This window comes from Esox lucius, chromosome 19 (genome assembly GCF_011004845.1).
Source record: "Esox lucius isolate fEsoLuc1 chromosome 19, fEsoLuc1.pri, whole genome shotgun sequence".
Classification (NCBI taxonomy): Eukaryota; Metazoa; Chordata; class Actinopteri; order Esociformes; family Esocidae; genus Esox; species Esox lucius.
In genome coordinates, this window is record NC_047587.1 from 28,613,492 (window position 1) to 28,637,275 (window position 23,784).

Genomic DNA, 23,784 nt, shown 5'->3' on the forward strand with positions numbered 1-23,784 from the left:
AGACAGACTGTACCATTATTAAAGTAATGGCAAATACTTCTTGACCCCAATGTCCAGAAACACACAAGGTTTAACAGTTAAAAGCACTCTAACACAATGAGTTCAAGGGAACATTTATATTTATTCATAAGTCATGCAGGCCAAATTGTAAAAAAAAAAAAGAAAAAAAAAAGAAAGAAATTCGTCCGCAGAAGTCGGGAGTGAGCTTGGAATGCTTTTGACGTCAGTAGCAGGACAGCGCTTAGAGCGGATCAGACTGAGGTGACTGCGCGAATACTGCGGAGAGGGAGAGACGCACTCATAACATCGAGCATCCCTGTTGCCTTGTCCTTTGTGGAGACATCAGCACACACACACACACACACACACACACAAAAACACGTTCATAGCAAAGTCTATACAACAGGGACTAGTTGAAAAGTGTGTTGACCAATAGCGTTATTACGATTTTGACGATTCTATCGGCTAGTATTGTATTAGAAGGAAGTGCGGAGCTAGTGTCTGGTCGCTCCACTAGCTCGGAGGATAAAGCATTTCCCTAGCAATGGTAAGTTATTTCAAATTCTCTAACTAGATATCCATACTCTCAATATTGAGTAATTTTAGCAGCATGTCTTGGATTGTTTCTCTTCGGACTGCGCTGAATGTTGTTTACCACATGTCCGTGCATTTCTTCAGATGCGTAGTAGCCTAAATACGTATTTTGTGAAGTAGGGACTGCAGCAGTGGAGTGGAAGTTTACCAGTCAAAAGAAAGTGTTTACGGAGGGCTGTTATTCTGCTGGTACAGTATTGATTTCCGTAACATAGGATAATAATCATTGCTTTGTATTCAAGCTATAAGCTATGCGCTCGTACCTTTCACAGAAAATGGCACTGACTCACTACTGATGCATCGTCTCGGATACCTCTGCCTTATAATTCAAGTTGAGTTGAAACTTTAAGAACGCCAACATGTTAACAGACTCTAATGTTAGAGGTAACATCCTGGATTAATTAACTAAACCAAGTATTATCTGTAGACCTTTGAAGATGATTGGTGATGATTGTATGGGATAATGACACTACTGGAACTCGGACCGATTCTGAGTCACCACAGGACAGCCAGCCCGAGAGCCTGAGAGGACAGGGAGGACTGGTATACAGAGAGCAGGGGGAAGTCAAAGTCACAGAGTGGATTTAGGGAACATGCATGTGTTGATGTGTATACAGTCTGAGTGAGGGCATGTCTTTGTGAAGGCTTGTGAACATGCTATATTTGTGACAGCCTGCGACACTTGTCCCCAGTTCTCCCCCTTGCTGGAGAGGACAGAATGTCCCCTGTGCTGTCTCCTGGGTCACAGGGATGGCCTGGGGGACGGAGAGAAGAGGGGAGATGGGAGAGCAGCCAGGTCAGACAAGCCCTGCAGCAGTCTCAGAACACTGCCTCTGTTTGTGCTCCATCTGCTGCATGAGGAACCTGAGCGTGTGCCTCTCTACACACAGCAGCTATCTGTGTGTCTCAGTAGCCCTGGAGAGCCATTGGCTGAACTCCTCTTTTAATTACCACTGACAGGTGAAAGGACCGGATATGAGAGATGTCCACTACAAACTGGGGCCCAGTTATGGAAGACTAGCATAGACAGATGACATACCCCTATTGACAATGTAGTTCCAAATAGAATTACAATTCGACTCTATTTATATTAATGTGCTGTTTCAGACAAAGGGAGAGGCAGAGGTAATGGTGGAGTTAAATGTCTGATAAGAGTTTAAATGCTGGGAATAAATGTGGAACTGTATCCTCTGTGCGATAATGAGAGTGCTCTCAAGTCTCTGTTCCCCTAGTCCCATGGTGACCTCACCATGTTGAATATTGCATGATAGGAACCAGTAAGATGAGATCATATCTAAGGAATCCTCGCTCCATCACCTCTCCCTCTTTCTCCATCTCTGTCCTCCCTCCATCACCTCTCCTTCTATCTCCATCTCTGTCCTCCCCATCACCTCTCCCTCTTTCTCCATCTCTGTCCTCCCTCCATCACCTCTCCCTCCTCTTTCTCCATCTCTGTCCTCGCTCCATCACCTCTCCCTCTTTCTCCATCTCTGTCCTCGCTCCATCACCTCTCCCTCTTCTTTCTCCATCTCTGTCCTCCCTCTCTCAGCCCGTTCCACCTCTAGATTTAATCTGAAAGAGACAGAATTGTTTCTCACATCGTAATACCAACCACAGCTGTACTGTGTTTGGGTGCATATGTGTGTGTGTGTGTGTGTGCGTGCGATGCAGCTTGTGCCTAAATCCATCCTTGTCTTCGTGTTAAGAGAGGTACCTCTGTTGTCTGTCTAGAATATTCACTTAGTCACCTTGGTTTCTGCTCAGCAATCTCCAGGCACCAGCACAATAGATCTTGTCACCCACTGGCTCAAGATTTCAGATCCTTTTGTTAGCAAACAAACATGCTGAGTACGCTGAAATCCTGAGGCCTTAGCATTGTTTATCTCTGTGCATGCAACCTCCTGAAAGATGCATGTGTGTGTGTGTGTATGTATGTGTGTGTGTGTGTGCGTGTGAGTGTGTGTGTCTGTGTGTTTGTGTATTTACGTGTCTGTGTAGTTTATAACTGTGGAAGTCATTTCCCTAGCGGAAGCCTGGTCACTATGTGAACACTATCAGAAGGAAACAGTGTGGTTCCCTCCCTGCTCCCTGTAGGAAGCTGCAGTCTCACACAGGGCTGTTTTAGGGAAGCTGACAAGAGGCAGTGAAAGCCACAGTGAATAGGAGGGTGGCCTTATGATTCACATAGACTGTCTGTTTACCCTGTTGTCGTCCGTCTGTCTCAGTCTTGCCCTCTGAGCGTTGTTCAGCATAACCGCTGCTGCAGCTCTTTGCTGGAGTCATGGTAGCTCTACCCAAGGACTGATTCTGAGGCAGGTGATATACTTTTGTGTGCACGTGTGTGCTTACTCCTAGTGTACATATACACAGTTTACTGTAGCTAATAACTATTGATTCTCAGAACGTTTTAAGTAGGTTATCTATAACAGTGGCTGTTCAGCTTTGCAGTGTTTTGTTAATATTCCTGAAACACCTTGAAGAAACAGCTTGTTAGCTCTATCATCACACTGTGAAAATACGTTTTGGGAGCATTCTAGTGGTGGTCAGATTATTCTGTGTATTGAGACAGAGAAACAGACAGAGAGGGACATATGGAGAGAAAGAGTTACCTAGAGAGAGAGAGAATGAGAGAAAGAGACAGAGCCCTAGAGAGACTTGGCCCTCAGATGCCCACTCTATTGACCTGCACACATCAGACTTCTGCAGACAAAGCTCTTTGTTTCTCTGCCCGTGATCCTTCAAAGACCCAGGCACCCAGCACTCAGACCCATGTGAGAAATCCTGTTCTCTGTACATTCCTGCTGCATCTCTGCAAATTAACCATTCAGACACACGCCTGCAACGCGCATCAACCCAAACGCATATACACACACATGCACGCCAATTATAATATCCCATTACAGATATTGATCCACAGCATTTTTGCAGGATCGTTGTTATCTGACTCCTTACCACTAACTCCCTAAACACACTCAACATCCATGGCCTTTATCCCTCACCCAAGTCTGTATCTGCCAACCTCGTCCATGGCCTTTATCCCTCAACCAAGTCTGTATTTGCCAACCTCGTCCATGGCCTTTATCCCTCAACCAAGTCTGTATCTGCCAACCTCATCCATGGCCTTTATCCCTCAACCAAGTCTGTATCTGCCAACCTCATCCATGGCCTTTATCCCTCAACCAAGTCTGTATCTGCCAACCTCATCCATGGCCTTTATCCCTCAACCAAGTCTGTATCTGCCAACCTCCTCCATGGCCTTTATCCCTCAACCAAGTCTGTATCTGCCAACCTCATCCATGGCCTTTATCCCTCAACCAAGTCTGTATCTGCCAACCTCATCCATGGCCTTTATCCCTCAACCAAGTCTGTATCTGCCAACCTCCTCCGATGGGGTTTATTTCCACCTTTGGCTGATTATTCTAGCCCTTCCTCCCTCCTGTCCTCTTAGTAACGCTGGTTCTGTTGTTCTTTCTCCCTCCCTTCCTGTTCCTTTGACAAAATCCACAGGGATTCTTGGAAAGTGGGAACTTGTGAGTTACAGAATGAGGCTACCTACGCTTTGTGGGCTTTTAATGAAGTGGTTTTTTTTCTCACTACGTCTTTAGGGGATTTGGGATGTTTATTGTTATGAGGTGTTATGGAAAATTGCTTTGTCTTGTCATTGTTCTTTTTAAGTTTCTGTCCTCTTTAACTGCCTTGTCAGACAGCGGTTGATGAGGCACTCCCTGCTGTAGATATGAAAACCTCCCCAACCTGCCTGTCAGGTCACAAAATGTACTGTCACAAAATGTTCACACACCTACACCATAACTTCAAGGAAGGACAGATTGTTTGTGAAACTGGTTTTGAAGTTAAATACATTAATCAAGGACCAATATATAACTACTAAAATAATTAGAAAATTATGATACGTTTAATTGGATTAATAGGCCCATACAGAGAATAGCCTGATTAAAGTCATTGTGTTGTGTGTTTTTACTGTAGCTCTACTGTTATGCTAAACAGCAAATTTGTCATTCGGCTCTCTGTTCTCTCTGTTATACTGATGTCAGCACTCACTAATAAGAGCCTAACTGCAGCAGACTGTGTTACATTGTGATCCAGTGTATACAGATTTCAGTGTTATTAAGGACCTAAGTGGTCAGTGTACACAGACGTCAGTGTTAATAACCACCTAATTGGTCTTTTCAAGCACTACATTTCACATACTAAACTGGAAAACCATCCCCTCCTCTGGGTTATTTGATATCTAGCCCTGTGGTCCCCTTTTCCTTGCCCAGGTACTTCAGCATTAGAGCCTCTTCAGCCCCGCCCTCCCTCTCTTCATACGAGGCCCCTCATCCAGACTGAGACTGTCTCCAACACACCACTCCCCTCACCCCGCCCTCGCCCCTCCCAGCCCCGACATGGCCGCTTCCAAGAGCGGCTACGAGGGCAAGATCGCCGGCCTCTACGACCTAGACCGCACACTCGGGAAGGGACACTTCGCTGTTGTCAAGCTGGCCCGCCACGTGTTTACCGGCCAGCTGGTGGCGGTCAAGGTGATCGACAAGACCAAGCTGGACGCGTTGGCAACAGGACACCTGCTCCAGGAAGTGAGGTGCATGAAGCTGGTGCAGCACCCCAACGTGGTGCGTCTCTATGAGGTCATCGACACGGCCACCAAGCTTTACCTGATCCTGGAGCTGGGCGACGGAGGTGACATGTACGACTACATCCTGCGCCACGAGGGCGGCGTGGCCGAGGACACGGCCAAAGTTCTCTTCGCCCAGATTGTCCGGGCCATTTCCTATTGCCACAGGCTCCATGTGGTCCACCGGGACCTCAAGCCGGAGAACGTGGTGTTCTTCAGGCAGCAGGGGACGGTTAAGCTGACCGACTTCGGCTTCAGCAACCTCTTCAAGCCCGGGACCATGCTGATGACCAGCTGTGGCTCGCTGGCCTACTCCGCCCCTGAGATCCTGCTGGGGGAGGAGTATGATGCTCCGGCTGTAGGTAAGACATTGGGTTGTCTGATTACTGGCTGTTATTCTGAATGTCTATTGGTCTGACAGACAGTCCTTGTGTAAGTTCAACTGCCTGGCTGTCTGTTAATCTGACTTGTTGGCTGTCCATTAGTTGAGTGGTCTGGCTATTTTTTTGTCTGATTAGCTGTCTCTGTTGTTTATGTAGGAAGGTTCAGGTGATACGAATAATATGAGAACAATGTGGAGAGACTGTTCCATAAAACAAGGAACATTCTTTGCGCGTAACCCATTTTGCAGACAAATAAATCATTCACCAAGGTTTTTTATTCTGTCCATAAAGACCACATAGATTCAGGTCCCTATAAGCCATTGAGCTGCATAGAATTACCACAAATCCCCTGAGACCAAGATGAAGCTGGAAAGAGGAACATGGGTGTGTCTGTGGATCTATCAGTCAGCCAGTCCCTGTAATGTATCCCGCACACACACACAAACGAACAGATGGAGTACAATCTAGGCTGCAGAGAATCTGGATTGAAAATGCAATTTGCACATGGATGGGTGGAAAGGTTTTTAACCATGCACACAGATTTAATAGAGACCAGGGACACTGAAGCTGTGTCTATAGAGGGATTAAAGCCTAAAGAGAGGGATGTAGTTGTCTCTGTGTCAGGATAGGAAGATGGTGGGTTGCCACTCAAACTTCAGCCCGCCCTACCACTGATGTTGTTTTAATCTGATCTGTTTACTGGAGACAGACAGGGTTGTTTAAGGACTTTTCTTCAGTGAAATGAAATCAGCAACAAGTAGCGCAGGGAGAGTTATTCAGACACGGACAGATACGTTTATCTTGTATTTTTGTTTCTAAAAGTATTTTTAAAGTTTTACATTTCCACCTCCAATGTGTTTCTTAAATTTCACCTTTTAATAATTCAAGTTTAATAATTTGTTGCTGCCAAATCATTCTCTTGCTGAATTAAACTATCTCAAATCGATATTCTATCACCATTGTGTTTCACACTTCAACCAGGCCCCAGGTTTTCAAACATACATCCCTGTCCTGCCCCGGATAGATAAACACCTCTCTGCACTTTATTATTCACCTGACCCGGCTGCATAGGGGAAATAGGCTTTTATTCTGAAAAAGAACCATGGCATCTTAACACGTGTGTGGAAAGTGACACAGTCATTAACCGCCTGAAGTTATGACTGCAGGAGACGTACATGGGCACAGTAACTCCCTGCGTGTTTCTAATCCAGTAACCCCTTCAGACCTGTTGGGAATGGTCGTCAGCTAGACAACTTCTGGATGTTACAGACAGACAAACATACAGGGGGACAGGATCTCTCACTTAGTGGAAATGAAATCAGTCTTACAACCCTAGTGGGTGTTGGTGTTCTGGGGCCGCTGGTGTTCTGGGGCTGTGCTGCACTGGGAGTGTGCCAGGATTAAAGCCACTAACTGGGTCAGGCTGCTCTGAGATCCAGCTCATCCTGCCAGGTGCCCAAAGTCAAGTAAGCCTCCCACTGCAGAGGACCACTTGGGTTTAGGTACGTGCACTGAAACCACAACCTGCACAATCTGGACTTGGCGGGAACCTCAAACATAAAGACGACACCAGGCAACCCAGGAGACCGGAGTCCGGACGGTTAGAGGGGCTCTACTCTGTGATGGGCCCCTCGTGTGTCACTATGGTCGCACAACATCCTGCTCCAACTGTGCTCACCTACATTTGTAAGCTCAAGTAAATCAGCTTCTGTTGAGATTTTTGTGTCCCTCTGGTTAATACGTCCGGTTGATTAACCAGCTAATCCTCACACACATCTGGTACACATTCTAGTCATTTAATCAAAACAAGGTTATGTGCTCACAAGGCTTTGGCACGTCTGTTAACTCCCCCATATTGTGGTGTGGTATTGTGTGTGGGTGTCCTTGGGGTTTAGTGTGTGGCTGTTTGAACTGACCCGGGGCAGGCTGCCCAGTGGGTGGAGCTCACAGTGGTATGTATAATCAGATTGTGTGGCACGCCGGCCACCGAAGCACCTGGCACCGTGAAAGGTCCCATTACCCGCCCAGCACAATCTGGTTTGTGGAATTAAGCAGATTTGAGGCCAGTCAAGATGACCTGCCGTAGTGATTGGAGCCTGTCCGAACAGAACCTGGCATACCAGCACACGTCCCCCATGCTGCTGAAGAGACCCTGGATCTAGTAGCATCGGGTCTTTAATGTTTTCTGACAGGCTGAGTCAAAGTCAGGCTGGGAGAAGGCGGGTGTGTGCGCGCATCCGTGTTTGTGTGTGTGTGTGTGATCCAATATTCTGTCTGGTCTCTGTGACTCAGCAGTCTTCAGATTGGTTGTGAAAAGTTACAGTATGACTGACTAAATGAATATTCATTAGCTCAGCATGCTCTTACTCCACTGCACTAATCAGGCGCTGGTGTAATCTACTCATTAGGTCTCAGTGACAGAGTGCCAGTCGAGAGGCAGCTCACTGAGACCCACTTCCATAAAGCCCCTGCTATGAAATTAAGAGAACAGCTCAGCATTGAACGACACAACACAGTACTACACAACCCATCAAACCTCAACATGTTGCAACACATCACAACACAACACAGTACAACACACCTCAACATGTTGCAACACATCACAACACAACACAGTACAACACACCTCAACATGTTGCAACACAACACAGTACAACACACCACAACGTGTTGCAACACATCACAACACAACACACCTCAACATGTTGCAACACATCACAACACAACACAACACAGCTCAACATGTTGCAACACAACACAGTACAACACAACACAACACATCACAACACAACACAGTACAACACATCACAACGTGTTGCAACACAACATAACACAACACACCACAACACACCTCAACATGTTGCAACACATCACAACACAACACACCACAACACACCTCAACATGTTGCAACACATCACAACACAACACAGCTCAACATGTTGCAACACAACACAGTACAACACAACACAACACATCACAACACAACACAGTACAACACATCACAACACAACACAGTACAACACAACCCATCACAACACATAACAACACAACACATCCCATCACAACACATTGCAACACAGTTAAATGCAACACATCAATACAAAACAACACAACACAGTAAAACACAACATTACAAAACAACAGAACACAACACTTCATAACACATTAAAACACAACACATCACAACACTGTTCAACACAAGATCCTATGACAAGCTACAACACAGCAGGCTTGGGGTCAACTCCGTGTCAGTTTAGACTTGAGAAAGTAAATTGAATATCCAACACAATATTTCAACAGCTCTTCTTAGATGAATGACACCTGGAGGACTTGAGACTGGATGGCTATATTGTAAATGGGGTTTGCCCCAGATATGCAGCTTGGCAGAACCTTCCTGTGTGTACGAAAGACAAGCTGTACTGTTAGAGAAAAGTCCTACCCCATTATATCCCACCTGCACCAGTACACACTGTGGATAATGCTGAGCAGCACTGAGACAGAGGTTACGTTCTGAGAAAGAGAGATTATCTCAGGCCAGAGGAACATGAGTCATAAACTCATATCTCTTTGTGGATCACTTATTCAGACACATATACAAACAGAAATGTACAATCTCATCTTCACTGAGAGTCCTGTGTTTACTGCTTTTGTGTGGGTTATTGTAATTTATAAAAATGTTGGTTCGAATATGGAATGCTGATTGGCTGAAAGTCATGGCATATGTTAGCACTAAGCATGAGGTGTGTGTTATATGGCCAACATACCACCATTAAGAGCTGTTCTTATGCATGACACATCACGGAGTGCCTGGACACAGAGCTTAACCATGGCATATTCGTTTTTTTAAATCACTTTGTCACTAATTTCAGAACCTTGATGTCATTTTTCAAAACTCTAAACACAAAACTCAAAACAGTTGTCACTTGTTACATACGCTGTGTTATGGAAATTGAACTGATGTATACTTAGTCCTATTTAAGAGTTCCTATCGATGGAATTACCATCACAGCTGTTCAATTTTCAAAACATGTCATTGTGCATTCATAACTTTAAAGAAACCTTGCACTTGCAGAATCAATGGTTGAAATAAGTCATTTATCATGAAATACCATAGGAACATTTATTTTGATCACCCACACACAATATACTGATAGTTTCTCTGTTTAGTTGTTTGTATAGTCATTTAATAATGTCGTACAAAACATGTGATACATGTTTCATTTTGTTACTACAACTAAATACTTCCCTGTGAAATAAGTAGTAGAGGGAATACTACAGGCACACTGGAATCATTGAACAAAATCTGACATTTATTGATGAAATACAATAAAATCACAACATAGGCATTTTTGAATCAAAGCTAAAATAAAAGACCTCTCAAACGAGGCCCACAACCACCTCTAAGAAGGGGTGCTTGTCCCCTGCCATTCCTTTGACCACCTCGTCTTCCTAGTCTTCCTCCTCCCACTGTTTGACCTCTATTGTGACCTGGATCACCTGCCGGCTCCATGTTATTACTATGTGGTTGTAGGTGGATACCACTCAAACCACTGCATTGTATACTCATGCCACTTCACTATATACTCGTACCACTGCACTGTATACTCATACCACTTCACTATATACTCATACCACTTCACTATATACTCATACCACTTCACTATATACTCATACCACTTCACTATATACTCATACCACTTAACTATATACTCATACCAATTCACTATATACTCATATCACTTCACTGTATACTCATACCCCTGCACTGTATACTCATACCACTTCACTGTATACTCATACAGCTTCACTGTATACTCATACCACTTCACTGTATACTCATACCACTTCACTGTATACTCATACAGCTTCACTATATACTCATACCACCATGTGAAATCAATCATCAGTAACAAGCTGGCAGTATTGGGAAAACAATTACAAGGGCCTGCATACATACAGTAATGTTAAATCTGAAAACATGGTCTTGAAAAGTGGTACATGGGACCATAGACACAGTGTCTGATGAAGAATGATGATGAAATATTATGTCCATAGATGATGTATTCCAGTTGGTTCACTTTCCACGGAAACTGGTGACAAAGGATCTCGTTATCCTAAAACTTTCATGATCTAGGAATATTGTAAATCAGTTTCCATAAAACCAGGCGTTAAGAGTAATGCAACAGTTCTTCATCATTTTGAGCAGTGGTATCAATTGATTGTTAGATCATTGTAATGAAATTAATAGACAGTCATCTCAAATGTAATGTGTGAATAACATTTTGAAATGGTAATATTTTGATGTTAAGTTGTCATTTTGAACAGGTGATTTTAGTTCAATGAATTTGATCATCGGTTGTGAGTTCTGTGTCTGAGATTTGAAAAAGGACATCAAGGTTATGAAACTAGGGCTAAATAATCACAAACCCTTTTAAACAGGCTACCGACACAATTATAGCAGTAAAAAGTGATGTGATGTCAAACCTGTGAAACCCGGTCTTATAGTCTTATATACCACGGCTTTCAGGACTGAGCCCACCTGGTTTATAAGAAGCTGTATATCATGGGAATGACAAAACAAAGTGTTTACTGTTCTATGGTTTACAATGGCAAAACGGCACATCAGGGTGTATAGACAATTAGCTACGGCCATGGTCTTTATTCAGGAACTACTTGTTGCATAAGAAAAACCTTTAGCCGAAGTATACTGGCCGTACACCACACCTCCTCTTCTTCTGTGTATACCAGGAGTGTGTATGAATGGAACCCCCGGAGGGGGGGGCTATTAGCAGAGTGTCCATTAGTTGTTATGAGAGGAATATAACTAACACAGTGGTCATATGATCATACAGAGGCTATCAGAGGCATGTGTGTGCAGAGCCATGGAGCAATACCAGAACCAGGGCCATGGGCGGCAGTTCTGTGTCTAACACAGCAGTACCAGGGCCATGGGCAGCAGTTCTGTGTCTAACACAGCAGTACCAGGGCCATGGGCAGCAGTTCTGTGTCTAACACAGCAGTACCAGGGCCATGGGCAGCAGTTCTGTGTCTAACACAGCAGTACCAGACCCAGGGCCATGGGCGGCAGTTCTGTGTCTAACACAGCAGTACCAGACCCAGGGCCATGGGTGGCAGTTCTGTGTCTAACACAGCAGTACCAGGGCCATGGGCAGCAGTTCTGTGTCTAACACAGCAGTACCAGGGCCATGGGCAGCAGTTCTGTGTCTAACATAGCAGTACCAGGGCCATGGGCAGCAGTTCTGTGTCTAACATAGCAGTACCAGACCCAGGGCCATGGGCAGCAGTTCTGTGTCTAACACAGCAGTACCAGGGCCATGGGCAGCAGTTCTGTGTCTAACATAGCAGTACCAGGGCCAGGGCCATGGGCAGCAGTTCTGTGTCTAACACAGCAGTACCAGGGCCAGGGCCATGGGCAGCAGTTCTGTGTCTAACACAGCAGTACCAGACCCAGGGCCATGGGCGGCAGTTCTGTGTCTAACACAGCAGTACCAGACCCAGGGCCATGGGCAGCAGTTCTGTGTCTAACACAGCAGTACCAGGGCCATGGGCAGCAGTTCTGTATCTAACATAGCAGTACCAGGGCCATGGGCAGCAGTTCTGTGTCTAACATAGCAGTACCAGACCCAGGGCCATGGGCAGCAGTTCTGTGTCTAACACAGCAGTACCAGGGCCATGGGCAGCAGTTCTGTGTCTAACATAGCAGTACCAGGGCCAGGGCCATGGGCAGCAGTTCTGTGTCTAACACAGCAGTACCAGGGCCAGGGCCATGGGCAGCAGTTCTGTGTCTAACACAGCAGTACCAGACCCAGGGCCATGGGTGGCAGTTCTGTGTCTAACACAGCAGTACCAGGGCCAGGGCCATGGGCAGCAGTTCTGTGTCTAACACAGCAGTACCAGGGCCATGGGCAGCAGTTCTGTGTCTAAGACATGGCTGCTAAATTTACATAAGCTAAACACAGCTGTGTACAGAATAACAGATGTGTAAGTGTATGGAGAAGGATGTACTACCTACTCTAATTTGTTCTGGATAAATAAAAGTGTTGAAATGATCAGTATGTCTGGGCTCTGCCTTAACAGATGCAGTAAAAATGGTTTAGGCTACTCAGAAGAAGCAGGGGGAATTCAGCAGGTACAGTTGGTGAGTCAGTAGGAGCAGACATCTAGGTGGTCATACTGCTTCGGGGATGAGCTGAGGAAGTTAGTTCTTGTAATTACGGCCTTTCTGATACATTTGGAACATGTTGTCATTTTCTTTCCATGAATAGCAACATATTATGAAGGGTCAGTAGACTGTGGTACATTGAACACTCCGGTGTGACAGATTTAGGGAGGAAAGGAAAGAGGTTTTATAAGGCCGGACTTTGACCTCATTTTACACCCATGGCAAACGGTTTTGGTAAGCAACGTCACTGATTTTACACCAAGGTTCATGGATCTGATCATGACCGTGTATCGTTTCCTAAATAATCCGCTTTCAGTCATGTTCTGTAGGTCCCAGATTTGATCTCTTTACATTTTTACTTGTCTGTTGTCTTAAAACAATGTGGTCGTGCTCTCACCCACAGCAGTTAGGGGGAGAAATGTTGGGGAGGTGACCAAAATATATTGTTTCAAAAATAAAAAACATTCACATGAAACACAATACCATTTTTGTAACAGTACCTATTGTTACACATTTTTTAATGGGTTTGGGTGAAGTACAGTTTTTATTGAATATAACTGTATACTTAAAAGTACAGGTTTGAGCTACTGTATCAATAACAAAACGTAATCTTGAATACATATTTATGATCTCAACATGTAGATATATTTCATTTTCCAAAGAGCAAACTTATATTAACATTTACATAATTACAGTCATTAAGTATCGATTTTAAATGTTTTCATTTTCAATACACCGGCACAAATGTTTGAAAACCTATTTTAGCTTAGTCATTACTTTATATTGTGTTTAGATTGATTTTATAAAATTGTTAATCAATTTAAAATTGAGTATTACCATACCAAAAAGTGGAGAAAGTGAAGGGGTCTGTGTACTTCCCGAAGGCACTGTACAAATGCTGTGTATTTTGAGAGAGATAAGAGAAATTAGAGAATAACCACATGAGTAGGAAATAAGAGAATAACCACATGAGTAACCTACGCCCTAATGCAGCATTAATAATCTGAGCCATAAGGCATTCTGACTGTCTGATGATTATCATCAGCTGAACCTTAACTCAATACCAGCTATTCATATTCTCTACTCTTTGAAGACACATTAATATGGGGATTTATCTCACAGTGGTCAACAGTCATCAGTAGAGAAAAGCCTAACTCTGGTTACTACTCCATGTTACATAACAGGCGCACAAACATATGATTTATTGGACTGTACTTGATTAAATATGGCAGCTCAGCCTAGGAGGGGCTATTCGCTTTATGGTTGGATGCTCAGTGCTCATTGCTGATTTTCACTTCTCAACAGTTGATTTCGCCTGGGCTCAGAGACATGACTGATGGGGATAATTGTGCTTTTGTGGCATTCCCCAGCAGGCAGAGAGGGAGCAGTCACACTGGCCGATGGTTTGGATCTGCTGCTGTTGTGTAACAGAGGTGGAAAGGCTAGAGAATGTAGGTGTGTGTGCGTGTGTGTGTGTGTGTGTGCATGTGTGCACGTGTACGCAGTTGCATGTGTGTGCGCACTTGCGTTCATCTCTTTGCGTGTTTGTCTTTTTGAATGTTTGTATACGATAACAAGGCAGAGAGAAAGACTGAGGGATATTGTTTTTGCTTTCAAGAGCACTCTAGGACAATGGTGACATGCACTAAGCGGGCAGCCCTGTCTCCACTGTCCCAGCATGCAGCTCCAGTGACGCCCACCGCCCTGCCCCATTCAGGCCCAGTGGTCAGACTGGTGATTGTGTCTGACACTCTGGTTAGACCAGCTCACTTTACTTTTCTCTAGAACTTTGAACTCTGTTTTACAAGGATAATTATCACGCTAAACATATACTCTTCATTTTTTATATCAGCCCATGAATCCAGGGAATTGGAATAACATCATTTAATTGGTTCGTCATCTCCCTCGTCTCCTCTCTTCAGTGATCACATCTTGGTTCACATGACTAGGAGAAGGAGAAGATGGGAAGCCTAATTTCTGGGAAAGCCATAAAGTTTGTGGAAATGCAACCACCCCCCCAACAGTTCCCTCTCTCTGGCCAACTCTGGCATCTTCCACCGCTGCTCCCTGTTCTCTGGGAGCAGGATGTTCTGAAAGCTCTTCCAGAGACCTTGCGTCACCCCGGCCCTGAGGAAGGGGAGAGGGTGGAGGCAGGAAAAGCGCGCACAGCGCACAATGGAAACTGTCATTCAACAAGAGCAGAGCCAGAGCCAATGGAAGGCTCCGAGCAAGGGCCTTCGAGACACAGCGTCAGTGTGGGTGAGAGGTCTTGTGTGCTCACCCTGGACCTTGCCTCTGACACTAGGGAGGAAGAATTATGTACTCACCCAGCTGTCTGGGACAAAGGCCTGGGTCTGGAAACAACATCATGCCTGTATAGTTACTGGGACCAGCCTAAGGAAAAACATGTTAGAGATGTTGGTTTGAGTGCTTATTAGGGACAGCCGTTTCTTCTTGATCATGTGACCTGACCTTATTATCTCTTGGACCTAATACTATAATATGTGTCTGCTTGCTTAGCGAATACAGCTTCCACCCGATTCAGGATCAGGACAAGTGCTTCGCAAACACGCAGCTGTCCTCCCTCAGGGGGTTCCCAAATGCTTTTGGCCTGTGACCCAATTTTTGTATAGTTATCAAATTTAACCACCGCAATTTCATTTCAGCTTTTGAGCCTTTTTTTAACAATATTAAAATATTATACAACTGTTGTGTCAGCTTATAATATTGCAGTGTGAAGGTACACTATTGTTCGAAATGCATCCCAAACGTATAATGAAGTTCCAGGAAGGTAATCAGGCTATAGTTGTGCATGCCTGTCTGTGTGATCCCTATTGAGGTTCTTTTGGGTCGGGCCCGTCCACTCTGTTCTAAGAAACGCTTAAGGATACAGATGACGCCGAGGCCTCTTTTTTGTGGTGAAAATATGTTTTAGCTTAGTGATGCCCACCGGAAGGCAAGTCTAGTTTAGGCAAGACTGGCCTGTTCACAAGTTTGGTTGGGAAGGGTTTGGTCGTATTCATATGGTGGCAGAGGAATTACAAGCGGTTTACTGACATACACCCACCCCAGCTAGCTACTAAATGTTATGTGAGCAGTAAGTACCATTTCAGTGTAAACACCCTGCAAGTAAGTGTAAGTTACTCAGCTGCGTAGGGCCAATACATGCTGTTAATATGTTGAGACTAGTCGTACACTAGTGTTGCGTGTAGATCAACATCTTGAGTCGATGGGTATCAGGGTTTAAAAAAGCAATCAACAGCAATTTATAAAATTGCCATGTATACATATTTATTTGCAGCCTACCTGAAGAGTAAGTTTCAACAAAAAAATACAAATTTGTTATGATTGCTGTAAAACAAAGTAGAATTCCAAAAAAACTTTTCACCAAATATTTTAAGTTTAGGACGCTAACACTGAGGCCTATGTTTCATGCATCTCGCACATACCAGTTTTACTTACTCAAACCTCTTCTGAGGGCTGAAAGAAATGTGATTGGTTCAGGCGAACATCCAATTGAAATGGAGAGGAGGCGGTGGTCATGAACATTTTAAGTTGGATCGAAAGAGCAAGTGAATATTATTAGCAAAGATTTGCCACTGAATGTTAGTTACATTACATCACATTTAGCATGTAATCAAGTAATGTTCATTATAACATTAGCAGAATTGCACATTTCTTGATGTAATTTGTGTTCATGAGCACCGCCTCTTCCCCATTTCGATTGGGTGTTTGACTGTACCAATCACATTTCTTTCTGCCCTCAGCAAATGTTTGGGTAAGTAAAACTGGTATGTGCATATGCATAACTCCATGTGCTACATCTGAAATGAACTCATCAGCGACCCCCAGTGTCAAGACTAGCCAAACAGTTCATCCAGTACAGAGCAGCACTGCTTCTTTCAGATTCGGCAAGTGCCTAGCTCTAACCCGGGATCTGTTTCACAAACACATGTGACATTTCCCTTCTTGGCTATATGTGGACATGTAAGGCTGAGGAATATTCTACATGAACTCCCTTTACCCCATTAAGTGTGACGGTGTGTTTGTGTACGTAACATATGATGCATGTTGTTTTTGTTCCAGATATCTGGTCGTTGGGGGTGATTCTCTACATGCTGGTGTGTGGACAGCCCCCTTTCCAGGAGACCAATGACAGTGAGACACTTACTATGATCATGGACTGTCATTATACCGTCCCTACCCATGTCTCTGCTGACTGCAAAGAGTAAGTACCATCACCCTGTCTAAACAGCCCCCAGCTTTCTCTCACACATCTGTTGCATTGATGCAGTGTTGATATGATATGCTCAAATGATATGAGCACAGACACGCTGACTTGTACACTGCAGTGACAATGTGTCTTGTGGTTTTAGAACTCGGTTATGTGCTGTGATTCTACTACAACAGTATAATCAATAAAGAAATACACGTGCTAAATATGATACCCTTGCCTACATTGCCCTACCCCAGCCCACCCCAACCTGCCCTACCCCAGCCCACCCCAACATGCCCTACCCCAGCCCACCCCAGCCTGCCCTACCCCAGCCCACCCCAACATGCCCTACCCCAGCCCACCCCAACCTGCCCTACCCCAGCCCACCCCAGCCTGCCCTACCCCAGCCCACCCCAACATGCCCTACCCCAGCCCACCCCAGCCTGCCCTACCCCAGCCAACCCCAGCCTGCCCTACCCCAGCCCACCCCAACATGCCCTACCCCAGCCCACCCCAGCCTGCCCTACCCCAGCCCACCCCAGCCTGCCCTACCCCAGCCCACCCCAACATGCCCTACCCCAGCCCACCCCAGCCTGCCCTACCCCAGCCCACCCCAGCCTGCCCTACCCCAGCCCACCCCAGCCTGCCCTACCCCAACCCACCCCAACCTGCCCTATCCCAGTCCACCCCATCCTAACCCTAGATCATGCCCAGAAACTCGAGGTGGATACAAATTGTATCACTCTAACTCTTAACCTCACACCTAAATGACAAGCTCATGCAAAGACTTTTGGACACAGTGTACCCTGTAATCCTTTTGGGACGAGGGTGCTGAATACGGAATACAGTGCTGAATGTTCATTTGAATAAGGAATACAATACTGAATGTTGATTTGAATAGGGAATACAATACTGATTGTTGATTTCAATAAGGAATACAATACTGAATGTTGATTTGAATATGGAATATAATACTGAACGTTGATTTGTTTAGGGAATCTGGTATTCAGTGTTGATTTGAATAGGGAATACAGTACGGAACATTGATTTCATGGATTTGGCCAACCAATCAGAATGACATGGTTTGAGTAAGTTGTCTGCAACTCGTTCAGTGTTCTTATCCTGGGTACCATAAACCCTTGGATACCTTGTCCATTTCATTTAATGGCACTAATGATCTCACTGCAGTTCAAGCATCTGTTAAGGTTAAATCTTGACAAAACTAAATGTATGTTAAGAGGTGTTTTAGGTGATCTCATTGATAGCAGTTCTATTTGTGGTTGACACCCCTGCCGCCCTTAAACTCCAGACCAAACCCCCCAGACCTTGTGGTTCTGAATACGATGATTGTGTCTCAGACATCTGGCCGCCTGGCTCGTGAACAGTTCCAAACTTAGCCCCTGGGTCACATGACCAGGGCCCTGATAAAAGCTATTTTAAATGGGATGCTTATCCTCTGCAAAACAGAACAGTTTTGTCCTGCGGGCAAAATCAACTGAGTGAAAGTGGACCTTCTGTGAATCCCAAACCACCCCCTCAACCTTCAGCCAATTGCCTGCAGGGCCCTCCATTGTCAGGTGTTGCTGAAGGCATTTAGAGTGTGACTTCCAGAGTGGTGTGTGGATCAGTAAACTCATCACCTTCAGCAAACACTTGTGACTTGAATGATGCTATTCCTGTCCACTTTCGAATAAGAAAACAAACTTGAAATGTAAATGAGCAAATCCCTCATGTTGCTTCACGAGATATAAACCTTGTAACAGTTAGACATGACATTTAGGATGTAGTTCATCTTTTCTAATTGTCTAAATAAAGTCTTGAAATCAGATATTAACAAATGTATGTGTTACGTAATTAGACACACCTCTCCATTCTTTCGTGTGAAATCGTGCAAAAAAATGACATGGTGCATTATGGAATTCCCCTCTACTCACGAAGGCCACATCTTTGCAGACTCATTGCACGTGGCCACTGGAGGGTCTAATTAGACCCTACTCTTGATAATTGTCACTTTTGGACACTTACGCAAATGGACGGCTGAGGTGGAAGGGAATGGAGCAATTTGGTATTCAGCACTCCTCTCCAGATCCTGCATATCTCATCTCTCTCTCTCTATTTTCCTCTGTCCAAAGCTACTCTTACTTTGTATTAAGTGCTTTACTGTAGTGGTGTTGTGAGATATACACTAGCCAGTTAGGAGGACGGTGTGTAAATAATTAATTTCTATAAATATTTAAGTAGCTGTATGAATAGGATATACCAAACAACAACAGGAACTTAGAATCATGGGTACTTACACCGTATGGATGGACTTACAGGCATATAGAACATCTATAAAAAGGCATTAAGCAAGGATAGAGCCTTTAGGCTGATTGGTGATCCTGGTTAAACCCTGTACACACACATACACACACTTTTATAGTGACATAGGGAGTTGTGGCACCACTTGGTGGACATTAACAGCAGTTTTTCCCTCCGGACCAGAGTAGATACCGCTCTCGGCCTTTCGCTGCAGTGCAATATAACAGTCACATGAACAAATAGGTTGTTCTGAGGCGGACTGTGCATACTCTGCAGCGTCAGGCTGGGCCACGCCTCTCAGCAGATCACCTGCCTGGCCCTGCATGGACGCACCTAAAGAATGTCTGATGTCTGCTGGAGTTCATGAATAATGATTAACTATTGGATACAGTAGAAAGACAGTTTGATCTCATTCACTCTGTTATCACAGATATGAGGTTGTGTGCTTTGCCTGTCAATTACCGAATCAGTATGCATGAGGCCTCCATTAACTCGTATCGGTTGAATCCAAAAATGAGACCAGCGATTTGAAACCCCTCCCTGTTTCTCCCTCAGTCTGATCTCCCGTATCCTGCAAAGGGACCCGTGTAGTCGAGCCTCCCTGAAGGAGATCAAGAACCACCCCTGGCTGCAGGGGGTTGACCCCTCACCTTCGGGACACAGTGCGGCCCCCTTCACCTCCCACCGTAGCCTGTCCCCAGAGGAGCACGAGGTCATCCTCCAGGCCATGACCAGCGGCAACATTGCAGACCGTGATGCCATCCAAGAGTGAGGACCTCCCCGTCTCCCACAACTCCTCCCTGTATTCACTCTTTCCTTTCCTGTCATTGTAAATACAAATTTTATTTTTTATTTTTATTGACTGGTAAAATAAAGGTAAATAAGTTATAATAATCCTTTCTACCTTGACACAGATCTGTATGTTTCTCAAGCAACAGAACTTGGTGAAAAGTACAAAGGATGCAGCTGATATTGATTTCCATGCTGTTTTCTACTCAGGGCTCTGGAGGCTGACCGATACAACCACATCACAGCCACATATTACCTGCTGGGGGAGCGCATCCTTAGAGACAAGCAGGAGCAGCCCAGTGAAAGGCCCAAAGTTGACAGCGCTTGGGCTGAGCCCCCACAGCTCCAGTAAGACCCCTTCATAAAAGCCATAGTCTTGCCTCCATAGGACATGCCTCCAAGTCTTCTCATGCCTCCTTGGAGGTCAGGAAATATTTAGGTTTGAAAAAGGTCTCTAATGGAGCGACGGGTTCCATTTCTCGGCGACAGGTGTTACATACAGGATTTACAAAACCCTTGAGTCAGCAGTACAGACCCTGTTATAACCCCTACAGATGGTGGGAAGTCTGTTTGCACTGACAATGACTTGTGAAAGGTCAGGTTTTTTCTTGACAGAAGCATGGTTCACCACAAACCTAGCCTACATCACTGTGTTTCGATGCAGTTTTAACCAGCTGTTTTCTGGCCATTGTCGCGCAGTGTTAGAATGATAACAATAACCTAGTAAGCCCCTTTCAGAGCATTGCCCAAGCGAAGCATTTAATTGGGTCGACGTGTTGTGAGGCGTCACTCACAGATGCTGCCATTCCACTGTTTTTAAACACAATGTTAGTTTGCTTAGCGTGGCCTGCCTAACAGGCTACATTAGTAGTACTTGACCATGAACACTCCAGTTAATGTCCTTGTCTCTTCTATAGCAGGCCCATGTCAGACCCTCTGGATCTGGAGGACAGGGGGCTTGGTGGTCTTCTGGCTGGCTGTCCCCGTCGAGGAGTGTCAGAGTCTGGGGACTTCCTGGCCAACCGGCCCCTCCTGCTCCAACCCCAGCCGAGTCGCAAAGAGACCCCCTTCCCCGACTACGGCACAGGACCGATCCTCGGGTTAAGCCTGCGCCCGCCTCCCCCTGACGAACCCCTGCTAGTCAAGAGCCTAGGAGCCCTGCAGCTCATATGTGAAGAGGAGGAGGATGAGGAGGAAGTCGAAGAGGAGGAAGGCTTGGTATCGCCCGTCGTGTCAACAGATCAGTCAGGTCCCATACACTCAGCCCCAGAGGCCCCACTGAGCCCAGACAGAATAGTACCATGTCAAGGAGAGGAAACGGGCCCGCCAGGGACCTCCGTGGAGGAGACAGTGGAGACCCAGAGCGCAGAGGGGGACAGGGAGCCGCAGGACGGGGTTTCCAGCCACAGAGGAGAGCCGGAGCCTAGCCAGATGGCGACCGGGGAGGAACAGGCTCAGATGGAGTCAGAGGAGAAGCCAATGGGGATGTCAGCTGACCCACTGAGGCCAGGTAACCATATGACTCCAGACGGGCCAGTCAGCGCTTTAGAAAGCCTTGTTCAGAACGTGGTGCAAAGTCCGCTCACCCCTGAAACGCCTCCGGCATGCCCGTCTCGCCTAGGGGGGGTGCAGTGTTGCCTGGGGCGACGGGATACCCGCAGTCTAGACAGGATGGAACCTGAGGAAAACGCATTGCATGAAAACAACAATAACACCACGGAGTCCAAGCCCAACCTCCCGGTGTCCGGCCTGGGCGCCTCACCCCACGCCCTGCCCCGTAACCACTGTGTGGACCTGGGCCCGGACGGGGTGGAGATGACCCGGAAAGTGGTGGGGGGTGGAGGAGGGCCTGAGGGGGACATGCCGGAGGACGTCCAGTTGGACAGGTCCAACAGTGCACCACAGGGTCACCTGGGGCCCAGGGAGGCGTCGAGCGACCCTACGGTCAGGGTGGATCCCGGGAAGGCGAAGAACGTGAACCTGCGAGACCGTCTACTGCAGTTCCCCCTCTGTGAGAAGGCACTGTCCTTCAACATCCAGCCCACCTCCAAGGAGAAAATCCTGCCGTTTGCCCAGTACAACTGCTGCCACGTGTTGTAGGCCCGGCCGCCGTAGATACACCTCGGTATACCTCCCACGTCACTCACTCCATCCCGTTGGCCACGGGGAACAAACTGAAAGTGTTGGTGGCCCAGAAAGACAGAAGCTACAGCCTCAGACCAAGTCCACGTTACTTAAACACAAAACACCAGAGCAGTCTGACCTATCATTCTGCGTCCAACTCGAACTGAATGATCTTACGTGACCTCAGACATTTTCCTGCCTAGTTATATATGTGTAGTCAACTGCTGCTGCTTCCTTTGTGAGAAAAATGACCTTTTGTGCTGCTATGTACTGAACTATACAAACTGCTTTTCGTCAAGTCTTAGACCATCACTATATAGCTTTGTATTGATCGCTATTTTAAAAGCCCTTGTATCGTAGCTCTACCTTTTGCACTAGCCTAATACCAACCGAGCCCATCACAGCATTTGGTATGTTGTCACTCTGAGGCCTGCTAGTACCATGCTGTAATTGGAATGTCTAAAATGACATGCATGCATTTTGTAGAAATGTCCGCCACACTCTGGGCCTCCGTCACCCGCCTACATTAGCTCAACTAGCGGACTGACGGAATGGTTGATGCTCTCGACAGTGTAGCTGGAAGCAAGGTGTCATTTAATGCTTACACACGTTACTTACAGTGTTGGAGCACTATGGTATGGTGCATGCTGAGAAGTGTACATTAGCCTTAGGCTATTAACTGACTCATAAGAGGAAAGCTGTGAATTTCTTTTTTGGACAGATTTTATCATGAGAAACTTTTTAAAATATGAGTATGATATTGGCTACAGAAATGCAGGTCTTCCAGATTGTATATACTTAAATTAAAAATCTTGAAATTTTATTCTTACAAAAGCTATTGACGCCTTTTATTATTATCGGACAACAGTGGATTTGTCACAGGACAGACATAGAGATACATGACTGTAACTATTGTTTTGTGCAATCTATGTGTGACATAATTAGGAGCGATGACAGATACTGTTCATTAACTTATACGTGTATTTCATTTACCACTTCTGCCTCATTTGGGCCATTACACATACAATGTCTCCTTGTGTATTATTGTTGGACTCCCTGGTGATTTCTGTGTACAAGTTGTTGAGTGTTTTCTGAGAGTACAATACTGTCTACCTACACATGGACATGGAAACATTCAATTTTGTCAGAGCTGAATTAATGGCACACTTCCAGCTTGTCGTTGTGGGAGAGAGGAGTGCTGTTCTGGATACAAAACACTAATCTCAGCTGGCACCCACACTCAGTATATATATGAAAACCTCATCTCCTGCTTCTTTCCTCTTCTGTCATTGGATGGGGTGGATCTCCATTCCACCAACCGGCTGTCTTCTCTTTCACGTCTTGCCTGATTTGGGCATTTCTGTCTTTCTGTAGGCCCATTGACCCTGATTTCAACAATGACTATATCTCAATGAGATTAATTTATTTTTGTATTTATTTATTAAAATTGTATTAAACCAGAGAACGGTGTGTGTTGTTTTAATTAGGCAGGTCCTATACGGCAGATACAACTAATTATTGTTCCTCAGAAGAGGTTCATTGTTATACATTTGGACAGGT

General features: G+C 45.5%; 1 protein-coding gene across 1 annotated transcript; it reads left to right on the plus strand.

The window, feature by feature from the left end:
* The first annotated feature begins 142 nt into the window (after positions 1–142).
* On the plus strand, positions 143–23,684 carry snrkb (SNF related kinase b). The gene is made up of 6 exons (XM_010884043.4): positions 143–547; positions 4,875–5,589; positions 16,881–17,022; positions 19,867–20,079; positions 20,311–20,448; positions 21,018–23,684. Exons 2-6 carry the CDS (start codon positions 5,001–5,003, stop codon positions 22,198–22,200), a joined length of 2,265 nt encoding a protein of 754 aa, XP_010882345.2. The 5' UTR covers positions 143–547; positions 4,875–5,000; the 3' UTR covers positions 22,201–23,684.
* The last annotated feature ends 100 nt before the right edge of the window (positions 23,685–23,784 follow it).

Coding starts and splice junctions, on each gene's coding strand:
- snrkb (XM_010884043.4), top strand. CDS start 5,001: ATGGCCGCTTCCAAGAGCGGCTACGAGGGCAAGATCGCCGGCCTCTAC. Junction 5,590..16,880: donor GTATGATGCTCCGGCTGTAG/GTAAGACATTGG, acceptor TTTTTGTTCCAG/ATATCTGGTCGTTGGGGGTG. Junction 20,080..20,310: donor GACCGTGATGCCATCCAAGA/GTGAGGACCTCC, acceptor TTTTCTACTCAG/GGCTCTGGAGGCTGACCGAT.